We start from the raw sequence: 14,955 nt of genomic DNA on the forward strand, positions 1-14,955 counted from the left end.
AAAAAAAAAAAAGACAGACTAATAAAACATTAGTATTTCATTCACCAAAACTGAAGCACAAATGTGCTGAATCACAGACAGTTTGTCTGTATCACCGTAGTTAATCCATTAGTTGCTGAAAAAGGCAACCAACAGCACACACAAACAGTGAAGAGGTCCAAGTTACTGACATGAAGAAATAGAAGCGAGGCCTAACATACAGCAGTTGTCTTTAGCACAGCAATGCGTTTAACTCAGTTATCCAGGTTATAGCAAAAAAACAAAAACAAACTGACCCCACTCACAGTGGGTTTCTGGACAGAGGTTGAAACTGTCTTTGTACCGCGCTGTGAATATGCTTCTGAATGGTCTAATGTTTTAATGTTGAAGTCTCTGGAGATTGACTCTCTGTTGGAGCAGCCTCAACTGGGAAGTAGAGTAACGGCAGTTTCCTCTACTTCCAGTTGGCTTTATGTTTCGGAGATTTCCCCCCTTGATTACAGAACACTTGTGACTCTTTTTCTACTCAACATTGCACACGAGTTTATAAAATAGTATTTCCCAGTCATCTTACCTTGTGTTGGGGATCAAACTGTGTATTTGTCATTTGACAGAGTCCACACATCTGTCCACGAGTGTCCTGCTGTTAAGTGCTTTTTCCCTTAAACAGCTTATCCCTCATCAAAGTTTTGTTTTAAGGCCAAGTGTCTGTTAAAGGATCAGTCCTTTTTTCCCCCTTTTTTGTGTTCTGTTTCTCAAACAAATGCAAGTCGTGAAACATTTTAATATTCCTCTAAGAAAAGGTTGAGGATTTCAGGACTTATGTGTATTTCTCTGTACTTCTGTGCACGTATTTTAAAACAGCTCACCCCTCCAGTCTTTGTAGGGGATATTTTAAGCCTTTTTCCTACTCGTTTATATAACAGATTCATTTGGCAAATTCAGGCAGATTGCCTCTCAATAAAAGCTCTTTGTTGTTTACTTGCGTTCTTCAGCTGTTTCACCTCGCAGTTCATTTTCAATCAAAACCATAATATTTTAAAACATATTGGAAATTTTTATTCTGTTTAATTAAATGAAATGGGTTTATTCTTGTGTCTGGAAGGACAGCTACATCACTGCAGTGATGTCGTTTAAGACCATCTGTCCATCATGATGCACATTCAGGTGCATTTGTTCCCTTCAGTCAACGTGGATGAATTGGATAATGTGGCTTCATACCTCATAAGCACAATGCCAATGATTTCTTGTGGTTTAATCCAAACTAAACTGTGTTAGCTATTATAGTTACTGAGCATAGTTCAAGCCAGATGTGACCTGCACGTAGGTCTTTATCCCATCATGTTAAGCTTACTACAAAGAATGTAGTGTTGAACTTTACCCTAACATTTCAGCTTACTGAAAGGTCCCATTATAGTTTTACCATTTAAGGAAATACAGTTAACATAAACATTAAATTAAAGAATTCCTTCAAGATACGATTATCTTTGTAGATGATTTGTTGTACTGCTAAAGGTTAAATGTTTGTTTAATAGAAGCAGTGATCTTGCAAATATAAATATGAGACCTGTATATTTATCTTTTTCTGCCATGTGAGCCTGTACTTACTGTGGGCATTTTAACAAATAATAGTGAAGTCATTGAAGCATACATCTCCCTCACGTGTGTTTGTTCTCTCAAGGTTCACTAGTAGGTACCTCTCTCTCTGAACAATGTGACGGAGCAACAATATGTGTTTTCCTGCAGGGCTGTCAGCGCATTGTAGAGGATTGGCAGAGGATCCTAATGGTCAGATCTCTGGTCATCAGCCCCCACGAAGACATGAGGACCTGGTTGAAATATGCCAGTCTTTGTGGCAAGAGCGGACGCCTGGTGAGTACAGTGACATGTTTGTACAAGGGAAGGGATTCCACAGATGAATTCTAGTCACACAGCACTCAGAACAAAATCAGAGCTGATTCTGATCAGTTTTTCCAGGAGGAAAAAGGAAGGTCATTTCTAACAAAGTGAAGTGCAACTATGAACTCCTGAAATGAAATGATATTTCATTTGAAATGTTTTTAGCTGGCACTGATGAAAGTAGAACAGCTGCACATCTTCAATCTGCACTGTTTAGAAACCTGATCGTTCATATCTTCTCTATTAAATTTGTGCAATTTTCTGTCCCTGACCTCAACGTTTTTATAATTGATGGTAGATGGTTGGCTATTTTTTCCACATCTGCTCTTATTATATTTAAGTGCACACAAAAGATAGCAGAATCTCCAATAACTCACTGTAACATTAAAGGTAGACGAGAACGGCCATCTTAATGTCTTAATCTGTCTTCCTCTTTTCTGAAAACCTGTTTTCAACTAAAGACAAATACAGGTTGATGTTTCTGTAGTTTTGCAAGTCCCTAAAAGTCAGGGGTAATATCTGTGATTTCATCTTCCAAATTCTTTTTGAACTGTGAGTCTTCTGACTCGGGTACTTTTTCTTGGCCACTTTCTCCCTCTAGGCACTGGCCCATAAGACCCTGGTCCTCCTCCTAGGTGTTGACCCCTCCAAGCAACTTGATCACCCATTGCCTACAACCCACCCTCACGTTACCTATGCTTACATGAAGTACATGTGGAAGAGTGGCCGCAAGGTAGGACCATCAACAATGTTTTTGTAGGTTCAAAATTAATGTTTCCTAAAAAGCAGAGGCCAGCATAACTAGAGATCTAATTATCACTCTTGTATGCGTGTTTTGAGAATAAATGAAGTAATGATCAAAGTTTTGTGGAGGCTAGAAAGGGAGTGCTTATATTAGTCACCATACAGTAATTTCATAAACAGCCGATTTATTCATTTGAAAGGTTTAAATGAGCCAGAAATAACATAAATAATGTGAAAAATGTTAATTGCTTGTTTATTTATTGCTGGATATGTAATTCTGACAGAAGACTCACCATTTTAAATTAAAACATGATGAGACATCAGTGCTTGTGTCTGCTGCCCACAAGTTTAAACAGTGTAGTGAGCACTGGTTCTTACATTAATTGGCATGTATCACTAATAGTCAGTGCAGGCAGTCGGTGACAGCCAGAGGAAAAATCTGTTATGCAATCTTGTCTTCAGATACGTCTGTAAATCTTTCCTCAACAGGCTCCATAATTATAATCACAGGTATGAGGTAGGGGATTTTTTTTCCTGAAATACAATTTGAAAGAGCATTTTGGGGGATTGAGAAAAAAAAAAGCAAGCCATTGTTAACATATTTGCAATGCAATATTGTTCAATTGTGAATTAAGTTTTATTCAGTTTTTACTTAATTTGGGCTTCCAGCAGCACCTGTGGATGGAAATATATAAATTTGCAGAGTGCTGTGATAAGTGGCAGATTTGACAGAATTACAATATTTCATTGATCAGTAAAACAACCCAGCTGTTACATTTACATGAATGTTGTTATTAATCTTAAATATCCATGGCAACAATGGAAAAAGTGCTAATAAATGTTAGTACTTCTTCAGAAACACTTGTTCTTTCTGTGTTCCAGCATTCAGCACAGTAACACAGGTCAAACTGCCAAATACTGGCGGCAGTGACTCAAGGTTTCAATGTGTGTGTCACCCGAGCAGCATGGGATTGAACTGCCCTGCCCTGTGCCATTTTACACACGCAAGCACACTTGCACCCATTCGCAAACAGTATACACACCCCCAAACGCACTTAAACATGTCCAGATTTATTTCTAGGTGTTAAATAGCATATGTGGCTCCAGGCTGCATTCTCATTAGGGGACTTAGGTAAGTGTGAGTGTGAGCATGAGCACTGCTGTTGCCAGGACCAGCTGCTCTGCTCAACTGACAAATAATATAAAAACAGAGACCAAGAGCAGGGGCAGGACCCTACTGTTTCTGGGTTTTAAAATGTTCAGGGACATTAGCCCTGTCACTGATGACTGAATCACACAGTAGTAAGGCATCTACCAGTAATAGTCAAATTAGCATTAAAGGCAATGCTTTTGGAAATGATGGCTTTATCTGTTTTCTCATGTTTCAAACTGTGATCTTAAAGTCATTCATACATATGCATTCATGCAGATGATCAGGTGAAAAAGATGCAGATTACTGGTCAGCATTGCAAGTCTGGGGATGTTGAATAGTGTATAGGACACTTTTCTTTGCTTTAAGATCACGTCATAGGAGGTCTTAACCAGCTTAACAAAAACCTTGACTGCAGAGGTGTGCTAGCAAAACAGAATAGCAGGCTTTCCCCTGTAGAACCAACAGTAAGCCCACCGACACTGATATGTTCAGAAAACAGTGTTTGCTGTTGGTTGTCGTGAATGCACGAATTAAAAAAGTGATCAGCGTTGATAAAACACTCACAAACCTGTCAAACCAGAAATAAAAGACTAATCATAAATGTGCAGTTTGTGTAGTTTGACTTAACTGATTTCGTTAGGATGCAAACCGTACACAAATATATTTTAAAGTCATGCTAAAGTTTATTTGCTATTGCTATTTGCATCTCTCCAGATCGACGCTTTCCAGCACATGCAGCATTTTGTGCAAGGAGTGCAACAGCAAGCTCAACACGCCGTTGCAGCTGAGGACCATCAGCGGAAGCAGGAGCTCTACAAGCTGATGGCCAGGTCTGACCTTTTTCTGGAAACACAGTAACACAGACGTATCGCCAAACAAATACAAGCTTTCTTGGAGAACATGTCACAGGAGGAAGTGTAACGAGTTAACAAGGAAAATTAAACCTGTTTGTTATTTCAGTTTCATAATCCTGGGATTATTCACACTGACTCACTGTCACACTTTTCTGAGTTAACTGAGTGTAACAAGGGCCATCACTTATGTTAATATTGACATCAGAACATTAAATGGTTGCATTTTAAGTTGAGTTTTCTTTAAAGATGGAAAAATAGAAGTGGACTTTCAGAACTGCAATGTTGTAGCTTTAGTTTTAAAGAAATCATTTAAGAAGCTGAGAATTTATTCCCCTTTGCCAGTCTCTGTATACCCACTCTGGCATGGCAGAGAAAACCCAAAGCAACATGCTGAGGCAAGGAAAAAGTAACCTCATGTATTTCCTCCCTCATGCTCTAAACACGTAGGGTCATGTCCAGTGCAGTTTTATTTCCACGAGCGTGACCCATTCTGGCATAGCACCTTTTACAAATCCACCGGCATCCTGTGTGAATTTAGTGTTTTTCTGTTCTTCCAAGGCTCAAAGCTTTCAATAAACAAATCTATTGGCAGGAAATGTGGCACCATGCTGATGGGTATCACCACCACAGTGCTGTTAGTTTGCACCTTTTCCAGTAGGCGCTGTGCTGTTCATTTGATAGTCCTGGCACATTGGTTTGCACCTTTACCCTATCATCACCTCACCTCACAGTGGAAGAAAGATGCAGTAAAGTCTTTTGAAAACTCGACATTCCAGTAGCTGTTGTGTGGTTTTAGATTGTGATTTTTTTTTTTTTTTTTGGCTGAGAAAATGGAAAGTTTCATGTTCCCAAAAATGACTGGGAAAGACTTCAGACTGTTAAAAAAGATGCACGCTCTTGTGGGCTCATCAAAATATTTGAGAAAGATATCTAAGACTTCCTTCTTTTATGGTTTAGCTGCTTTTCTTTGTGCAGAAGAGACTGATTACTTTTTAAAGAATTTGGATGTGCTGCATTGTCTCTCAAATAAGTCAAAATAAGCAAGAGGTGTTGCATGGGAACAGGTATAATCCATGTACAGTAAATCACACAGTGTCATTTGGCCATGTGCACAGAGCAGTCATGTGTACCCTCCCATCTCGTAAATCAAACGTGACAACACATAAGTGGGAACGTGGGTAGAAGGGGCTTTTTCCACTCACTTTTTCATCTTCCACAGAATGGTTGTGTAAAAAAAAAAAAAGAAGAAAAAAATGCATGACGGGGAAAAACACCTGTACGCTGTCAGTCAGGACGGGTTCTCTCTAGACATTCTGACACACTTTCTTTAATACAGCCTGACTACATGGTATGGAGAACACCTGGACTGCTCAGACACTCACATATACACAGTCATACAGACACCTCCACCCCCAAACTATCCTGTATAATTCCACTGATACTAATCAATAACTCTGGGGTCTGCAGCCGGAAGAAACATGTTCCAATGTCACCAGATGCCTCGCCTTAACTCCTTCTTTCAGTAAAAGTTGAACCTGTCAACAGTTTACGGACACAGTTCCACACAGATGCTAAACTTGAGCTGTACATCTGCATGGAAAAGCACTCGTACGAAATTACGTAATCCAAAAGGCAATTTATTGGAGGGGCTCTGACATATTCACAGTACTGATAGATGGTTTGACAAAGCAGTTCTTGCCAGTTTCTCAGTTTAGAGTAGTTTTATCTGAATTATGTGTCTTGGCCCTGCCAAGCACAACTAGGTTGACTTTTGCCTGTAAGCATCTGTGTTTTTTTGGATGATGGATTGAGCAAAGTCCTCCTGGGATGCCACAAAGCTCACCGTTGGGTTAAATTAGGGGGAAATTGGTTTGGATAATTGAAAATCTCCAGCCTTTCAGTAGATAAATGAACTGTTGCCTCACGTATTACTACTTCTGATATATGCCTATGAGACTTCCAAGCTGTGCATCATTATCGGACCTTTTTATATAAACTGCCCTTGGATTTCCTGAATGTGACTGCCAAGTCTTTATAAGCAATGACAACATAAGCAAGCTTATAAACTCATGGAGATATTTCTTTTTGGCTTGTCCCTGGAGTACATTTGTTTCCTTGTCACTAATGTAGTCACTGAATTATCTTCTTCTGCAGAGCTTCTCTTAATGGCGCTGATCTTTATTACCTTCTCATGGTCTAAAAGAGGTTTTTTATTCTTAATGCCAGAAATATCAAGGGCTTAAATCTGACGTATAATATATAGTGCACCAAATAACTTCTTTCTGCCAGTCAAAATGGTATATTTACATGTGATTGAAGTACTAATGTTAGAGTGAATTTCCCTCTTCTCTCTTTCTCCATTTAGATGTTTCTTGAAGCTGGGGGAGTGGCAGCTCAGTCTGCAGGGCATCAATGAGAGCACCATCCCCAAAGTTCTGCAGTATTACAGCAATTCAACTGAGCATGACCGCAACTGGTACAAGGTCAGCTCCTCTCTTTTAACTCTGACCTTTAACGTTTGGCTTCTCTCTCTGGCTGCAATAAAATCCCAGCTGTGTCAGTAAGTAAACGTCTCAGCCCTGTTATGCCACTACGAAAACCTTAGACCTCCATTCCTGCGCCCTTATTATTTTGCTCAGTAGATACTCTCCAATTGTTTTCTGCGCTCCATCACATCAAAGATATGTGGTGATGGAAGAGCTGAAAGCATCTCTGCTTTTTCTGCCTGTGCTGCAGGCTACAGAGATGTCTCTACAGACTCTCTCCCCATCCATCTTCACCAACTCGCTTCAGCTTCAACCTTTAATAGCAGGTTGCATAACAGTGCAAACATCAAACTCATATGTTTGTATGAGAGAAATTACAGCGCCCTGGGAGATATCTGTCCCATAGCAAACTGGAAAATGACATCATGAACAAACGTGGAAGTTATTTCCAGTTAATAGCTCCGAACACCAGTTTCACTCAGTTTGAACCATCTTTCGGCAGGCTTGGCACGCCTGGGCTGTGATGAATTTTGAGGCAGTGCTGCACTACAAACACCAAAACCAAGGGCGAGATGAAAAGAAGAAGCTGCGGCACGCCAGTGGTGCCAGTGCTAATAGTGAAGCCAGCAACAGCGACAGTGAGGTTGACAGCACTGATCCCAGTCCTGTGCCCTCACCAGGTCAGAAGAAGGTCAATGAGGTGAGTTACGGAAATGACACTGAGCATTCGGTGTCCTCTTGTCCAAGCGCTCTAAATTCATCTAGTGCTTTATGATACTTAACATACCTGACTTGGTGTGTAAGCCATTATACACATATTATCGCCAATTTTCAAAACTGCTCATCAGTCAGAATCTTTTAATGTCTCACTGTCATCTAAAACACATTAAACATATAAGAATTCAGGTTCAAACTGATAATACACCACATAAATCTAAAACCGCAATATTTGACATCAAAATGGTCAAAAGTCAAGACTGACATGGCTGAAAACTGCAGCTTGACTTGTGTCATCTGACTGTTTGTTTTTTAATCATGAAAAGCATATTTTTTAAATACTCTCTCGCTTTAGGACCTCTCAAAGACGTTGCTCCTGTACACAGTTCCTGCTGTGCAAGGTTTTTTCCGCTCCATTTCCCTGTCCAGAGGAAATAACTTGCAGGACACGCTTAGGTGAGTTGTGTCTGACTGTAACACACACACACACACACACACACACACACACACACACACACACTGGACAAGTAGCCCAAAGAGCACCCATACGTGCTATGTGAGTACAGGAGGCCCTCTAGTGGCTGACTGTGATTGATTCACAATGGTCAAAAAGGAAGAGAGAGTCTAGTTTTATTTTGTTTTCTACTGCTCAGGGTTTTGACTCTGTGGTTTGATTATGGTCACTGGCCCGAAGTGAATGAAGCTCTGGTGGAAGGCATCAAGACCATTCAAATAGACACCTGGCTGCAGGTAATATATGTAGAGAAATAAAATCATATGAAAAATATTTTTTTGGGTGGGAGAAAAGGCTGATTTGAGTGCAATTTTGAGAGAATAGTGCAATGTTTTTATATTTACAGGTCATCCCGCAGCTTATAGCTCGAATCGACACCCCTCGAGCCCTGGTGGGCCGTCTGATCCACCAGCTGCTAACCGACATTGGACGATATCATCCCCAGGTAAGTCTGCTTATTCTACTGGAGGCTATATTTTAGAACACAGAACAGCCACATTTCTTTTATGAAAAGTTAAAAGCTGTACCCTCAGTGATCAGCGTTTGTTCTGTGTTCACATGCAGGCTTTGATCTACCCACTGACTGTGGCTTCAAAGTCCACCACTACCGCCCGCCACAATGCTGCCAACAAGATTCTGAAGAACATGTGTGAACACTGCAACACCTTAGTTCAGCAAGCTATGATGGTAAAACATCTCTGTTGCACTACTGAATTAAAACATCTTTATAAATTGCATAGTAAATAGTTGTGGGTTTGTTCCATTGGGTTAAATGTGAACTTTATAGTCTAGTGGTCTAAACATTTGGCTAACAAGTGGATGATCCCTGGTTTGAACCTGGGAGAAGACACAAGGTTCCAGCGTCCAGCATTTAAATAAATGAATTAAGACTAAACCTGCCAAGTCAAACAGAGCTAACTGCTATGGCGATTCCATATTAATGAGGGAGCAGAGCCGACAGTAGCTTCTTCTTTATATATATATATATAATTAACAAAATATTTAATTTCCAAACATGACTTATAGAAATGTAGATAAGGTTTTCTGGTTCTTGTTATGACTTGTTGTATCATTTAAAATTAAATGGGAAAGGCTAATTAGCAGCAGAGGAGGAAATTCAGCCTTTTTTGTTGTGATTGTGAACATTTCTAATTGTAATTGAATTGTAATGTACATCACCCTGTAAAAGGAAAAAGCTTGATGAAGGTGAACTTTGCATTTCCTTTTTTCTTTAAAATATTTGCAATTTATATTTTCTGTATAAAACAATTTTAAATTGTCCAGATTTTACCTGTGAAAACAGGTCATCATTACACTCCAGACTGACCTTTTCCTTTTGTTTCCCTTCATCCAGGTGAGTGAGGAGCTCATCCGAGTGGCCATCTTGTGGCATGAGATGTGGCACGAGGGCCTTGAAGAGGCATCCCGTCTGTACTTCGGTGAGCGCAACGTCAAGGGCATGTTTGCTGTACTGGAACCCCTACATGCCATGATGGAGAGGGGACCACAGACCCTCAAAGAGACCTCTTTCAATCAGGTTTGAATCTTCTCGGTTTGATTTGTTGTCGCGGTGCAAGCAATGATGACAGGGACTGGAAACAGTACTCAAGCATGTGTGCACTAGCTTCTGATTCTGTTCCTAAATGTAAATGATGACTTTTACATTATTTTATTACATTTCTGTCAAAAAAGGCTTAAAGATTAATGATTAAACATTCTATCCGTGCTTCAACTAAACTGTTGAAAACAAAATGTGTTCTGATATGGAGGCCGGAAGATAAAAAATTGATGTTAAATCATTCTACCTTATAGAGGGGCCTTGGTGGCCTGTGCATATTATATATATACTTTTTATTTGGATCCTCATCAGCAACAGCAGTGGTAGAAATATTTCCAAGCTTCCACAAATCTAAAATGTATACCATCCCACACAATATAAATTTATCATAAGCCAAATTAAAAATTTAATAGCTTTCAGGAGAGAAAAGAAATTGGACACAAAAAGAAAACACTTGTGTTTCTCTTACTTCATGCTACAGGCTTATGGGAGGGACCTGATGGAGGCACAAGACTGGTGCAGGAAGTACATGCGCTCTGGAAATGTTAAAGACCTGACTCAGGCCTGGGACCTCTACTACCACGTGTTCAGACGCATCTCCAAGCAGCTGCCACAGGTGATTGAAAATATGAAGCCTACAGTCAGTTACACTACTTTTTTTGTTAATAATATATAAATCACCATCCTAATGATCACTGCAGTGTGCCTCATATAGTAATATTCAACAGTATATGCAGTGTATGTACAGTGTTAGCATTTTTGTGCACGTACTGTGTCATATGGTACGTCAGAGTACGTCTTTTGTACCTCCTGGAAAAATCTGAGCTGACATCTCACCACGTCTGTGTCCATTCCAGTGTTTCATCAGATTATAGATTTTGCATTTCATGCCCCGACTCATTCTTTGATCTTAAGATGGTAAATGTCTCCTAGTCGTGTAATATGACATAAAAGACTAATGGCTACTGTGTGTTTTTTGCCAGCATACCAACATTAGAAACAACACTGAATGGGAGCTAATGATAGCGACTTCTTTCATTCCCCCATCTCTGTTTAAAGTCATTCAGCAGGAAGAAAAAAACTAATGTTGCAAGATGTTGAAAGACGGCAGGATGGTGATGAGAGTGATGATGTAGGAAGAGGAATGGCACAGCATCAGTGGATAGCATTGCTCATTTTATTGTCACGCCCTCAGGCGCCACTCTGTCTATTAAATTATGGCATAATATCCTAATGTAAAATTTCACAAGAGGCAGAATATTTTTCGAGATATATTTTACAAGTTGCAGGTAGTTTATTTTCTGTGGTCAATTGTTTGGTTTTAACTATCAGCATCTGTCAGATTGTTGTAGCCACTTTGGTACAACATAATGGGTAGATGCTTCAATAGAAAGCAGGGCTTGTTGCTATAGGAGAAGAGATGAAATTGAATTGATAGATGCCATTCCTAGCAGCTATCATCACATTGTTGAAGAGTGACATTAAAAATAGTTCTGTCAGCAGCTTGTACTGCACATAATAAATGAAGATGGCGATGCTATTTGACACTGTAGCATGGCCCTGCTCTCAAGGATGCACCCTGCTGTGACATTACAGTACGCAGCATGAAATACACTGCAGCATTACGACATGCTGGGAGCAGTGCAAATATTCCCCCACAGGGCATTAACATAGAGATAAACCCTTCCCAGAATGCATCCAAACGGCAGTTCCAGCGCAGGGCGGGACAGTAACCATACATCAGCATTCAGAAATGAACCATAAAGGCCTTTAAATAGTGTGCCACATTCAGATTTGATGCAGTGTAAATGACTGATGGTTGCAGACAAGCAGCAAATGCATTAAGAAAGTGAAATGTTCCAGATGATTTATAAAAAGCTGCGTATAAACAAGTTTCTCTGGATAAAGCCTTTTAACTTGGATATGAGCCAGTGTCTGCTACAATATGCATATTGCTTTAGGCACTGTTGGCTTGGCAGGCGCTGCTTTGTCAGTGAAGTTTTTGTACACAAGACTTAAAACTAATTGTCTCTTCCTGTGCTACACCCCCACCTCATCAACTTTCCTCACAGCTGACCTCCCTGGAGCTGCAATATGTTTCTCCGAAGCTGCTGATGTGTCGAGACCTGGAGCTTGCTGTACCCGGCACTTATGACCCCAACCAGCCTATCATTCGCATCCAGTCCATCGCCCCCTCCCTGCAGGTCATCACCTCCAAGCAGCGCCCACGCAAACTCACCATCATGGGTAAGATTAGGAGAAAATTGCACAGCCCTTGTGGCTCTGAACCCATTATATTAGGAAAATGGATTAAAGAATATTTCTAGTCATATGCTTTCAGCGGGCATGGGCCGTCACATTAGAGAAAATTCAATATTAATCGAATCCAACAATAAACAGGGCACAGTTTATTTTGAATTCATCGGTCATGGCATGTGGTGTGGCTAGAATATGACCGTAGAAAACGTTCATACCACCAGAAGCAAGATCAAACAAGTGATAAGCAAATATGAATTCCACTCACCACACGTGGACCAGACTCGATGGTTATTTAACTTTCTACCAAAAGAGTCTTGGTTTTTTTCCCAGTCTCTTCCGAATGAACATACGGGGGCACACCACAGTTCGTCACAAACCCTCCCAACACTGTTCTTTGTTATTAAATTGAATACTGAAATAAATAACTTTGACATGCTACCCTCTGCTCCGTTGTGTGATATGAAATATGACAGCGAAGTGCTTCTAAAATGGCAAAGCACTGTAATATCACATTGTCTTGAAGCCAAATCCACACATTATCAATCATAAACTGTTCACTCTGCTTCACACATTTTATGCCCCTGTACCAGCGCCAGCCGTGACCGGAGGCAATATGTTTTTGGGTTGTCCTACCCCACTGTCGGTAAATCTGATTCTCACGATATCTTAGGGATTCATTGCCCTTCAGGGACATTTTGCCACAAACATCCACTAGCTCTCGGTGGACTGAATTAATAAGCTACAATATAAGATATAATAATAATAATACGTGTCTAATAAGTCAAAAATGCTAAATTGATGAGATAATGTAGGCAAAAGGTCAAAGTTTGACTTCAGTGTGACGACATAATTTTCTGCAAAAGAAACTTTTCTGGCCGTTATTCAACACCATACCTCAGAAGCACAAGGGGAGATTGTGACCATATTTCACGTGTAGTCGGATATTGAATTGGTGACACTGAGGTGCGGTTTCCACCTTGAAACTATAGTGATAGATTTTTTTTTTTTTTGCTGCAGGGCTGATAGTGTGTGTGAAGCATACATGATTTAGAATTTGTAGCGCAGAGCAATATCCCTGTTTGAAACGTCATCACAGGACTTTGTGTTTCTTCAGAATCAGCGTTATTGACCAAGTTTAATTCCTTCAAAGTCTGCACAGACAGCTGCAGCTTTACTGCTGGGGAGAGGTTACAACTGCAAAACTTCTCTGGACAATACTGTACTTTGTTCTGATGTATTCCATCAGTGTTATATAACACACTCGGTAAAAGATGATGGCTAATAAATCAACTGACCTCTGGAGCAAGACTTCAGATTAAGACCTGTCAGCCACTGCAGGCAACCTAGATTTACTTTCGATGCTTCTTCTTCTGGTACAATGTACTTACTGGGGTTGTCATTAGAAGCAGACTCGGGATAGAACAGGGGCATTATTTTCCACTGGAAGCTTCAGTTTACTCCATTAAATTAAAGGTAGTACTGTGTTGGTGAAATAGTGGAGCAATTAGATAAGTGTCATCGTCTGTAATTCAGATAAGTGAAACATGTTTTTCTGTCTGTCATGCTGAAAACTTCATTCTGCTCAAGAGGACTGAGTCAATATCATAGTTCATCCAGCAGCTATTAACATACTGAAAGTATCGTGGTACTTCATAAGCATCATAGGCTTTCAGAGTCTTTTTAATCCTTTATTGCATATCTGCCGTTTATTTGGTCAGAATTATTCGCGTCCTGATGCTAATAGTCAGTTGCGAATCCTTTTTGCTGGAATTCTTCTTTAGTTCGTGGCACGATGATTTCTGAAGTGACAGCTCAAACACTCGCCGAAGTATTTCTACTGTGTGTAAATTGGAAAATAAACCTCAGTTTAAGCTTAATTTTACAAACTTTTAGCATTGCAAAGTTAAAACACCTAAATTGCACAGCAGTACTTTGTGCTATGGCTCAGGGTAAAGGTCAGTATAGAAAACTAGTATATTTAGAAATCCTGTGTTGAAAATTTCTCGCTCTGTTGAAAAGCACTCGGGGAGCTTTTGACAAAGCTTCAAATGTCGTCGGGGGGGGGGTGAGCTGATCATTTTGTTCTCATACTCAGAGGAGTATGAGTTGACCCTGGCAAAAATACACTGCCATTTCCAACCATTAAGAGTTTATTTATGCATTTCTTTCCATTGTTCAAGCAGTCCATCATTGTTGTATTTTATTGCCCCATCTGCAGGTAGTAATGGCCACGAGTTCATGTTCCTGTTGAAGGGCCATGAGGACTTGAGGCAGGATGAGAGAGTCATGCAGCTGTTCGGTCTGGTTAACACGCTTCTGGCAAACGACCCTGCGTCCTTGCGCAAGAACCTCAGGTAGACACACACTCTGGCGTCACCACACACGCACAAATTCCAAGAAACAGTTGTGTTTTACTCACCTCGCACATACCTGACAAAGTTGTTTGCGCTCATCCCGGCTGTGTGTTGTCTTCATCAGCATTCAGCGCTACGCAGTGATCCCCCTGTCCACCAACTCGGGCCTGATTGGCTGGGTGCCCCACTGTGACACCCTGCATGCCCTCATCAGAGACTACAGAGAGAAGAAAAAGATTTTGCTCAACATTGAACATCGCATCATGCTCAGGGTGAGCAACTGCTTCTATTTCCACTGTCTAAATAAGTGACAACAGTTTCAGGATGTTTTCTCTCCAACTAAGTGCTTATTTACGTTGTTTGATCCCATTAGTTACTTTTTCAGCCAGTTAGCTTCCTTTGGAACTTCAGCAAGTCACAAAAAACACATTCACATGA

The 14,955-nt window shown here is 40.3% G+C and overlaps 1 protein-coding gene across 2 annotated transcripts in view; it reads left to right on the forward strand.

Annotated features, from left to right (window-relative positions):
- Nucleotides 1–14,955, forward strand: part of mtor (mechanistic target of rapamycin kinase) — a 77,557-nt gene that overhangs the window by 54,497 nt on the left and 8,105 nt on the right. For both annotated transcript variants that reach the window (XM_005730810.1, XM_005730811.1), the window contains 14 exons: nt 1,726–1,851; nt 2,480–2,611; nt 4,490–4,605; nt 6,995–7,112; nt 7,618–7,815; nt 8,188–8,288; nt 8,486–8,582; nt 8,693–8,791; nt 8,911–9,033; nt 9,701–9,883; nt 10,386–10,520; nt 11,977–12,151; nt 14,382–14,517; nt 14,642–14,789. In XM_005730810.1, the coding sequence (XP_005730867.1) occupies nt 1,726–1,851; nt 2,480–2,611; nt 4,490–4,605; nt 6,995–7,112; nt 7,618–7,815; nt 8,188–8,288; nt 8,486–8,582; nt 8,693–8,791; nt 8,911–9,033; nt 9,701–9,883; nt 10,386–10,520; nt 11,977–12,151; nt 14,382–14,517; nt 14,642–14,789 (1,887 nt within the window). The remainder of the gene's footprint in view (nt 1–1,725; nt 1,852–2,479; nt 2,612–4,489; nt 4,606–6,994; nt 7,113–7,617; nt 7,816–8,187; nt 8,289–8,485; nt 8,583–8,692; nt 8,792–8,910; nt 9,034–9,700; nt 9,884–10,385; nt 10,521–11,976; nt 12,152–14,381; nt 14,518–14,641; nt 14,790–14,955) is intronic.

The sequence above is a fragment of the Pundamilia nyererei genome, unplaced genomic scaffold, assembly GCF_000239375.1.
Source record: "Pundamilia nyererei isolate P.nyererei 1_Seehausen unplaced genomic scaffold, PunNye1.0 scaffold00039, whole genome shotgun sequence".
NCBI lineage: Eukaryota > Metazoa > Chordata > Actinopteri > Cichliformes > Cichlidae > Pundamilia > Pundamilia nyererei.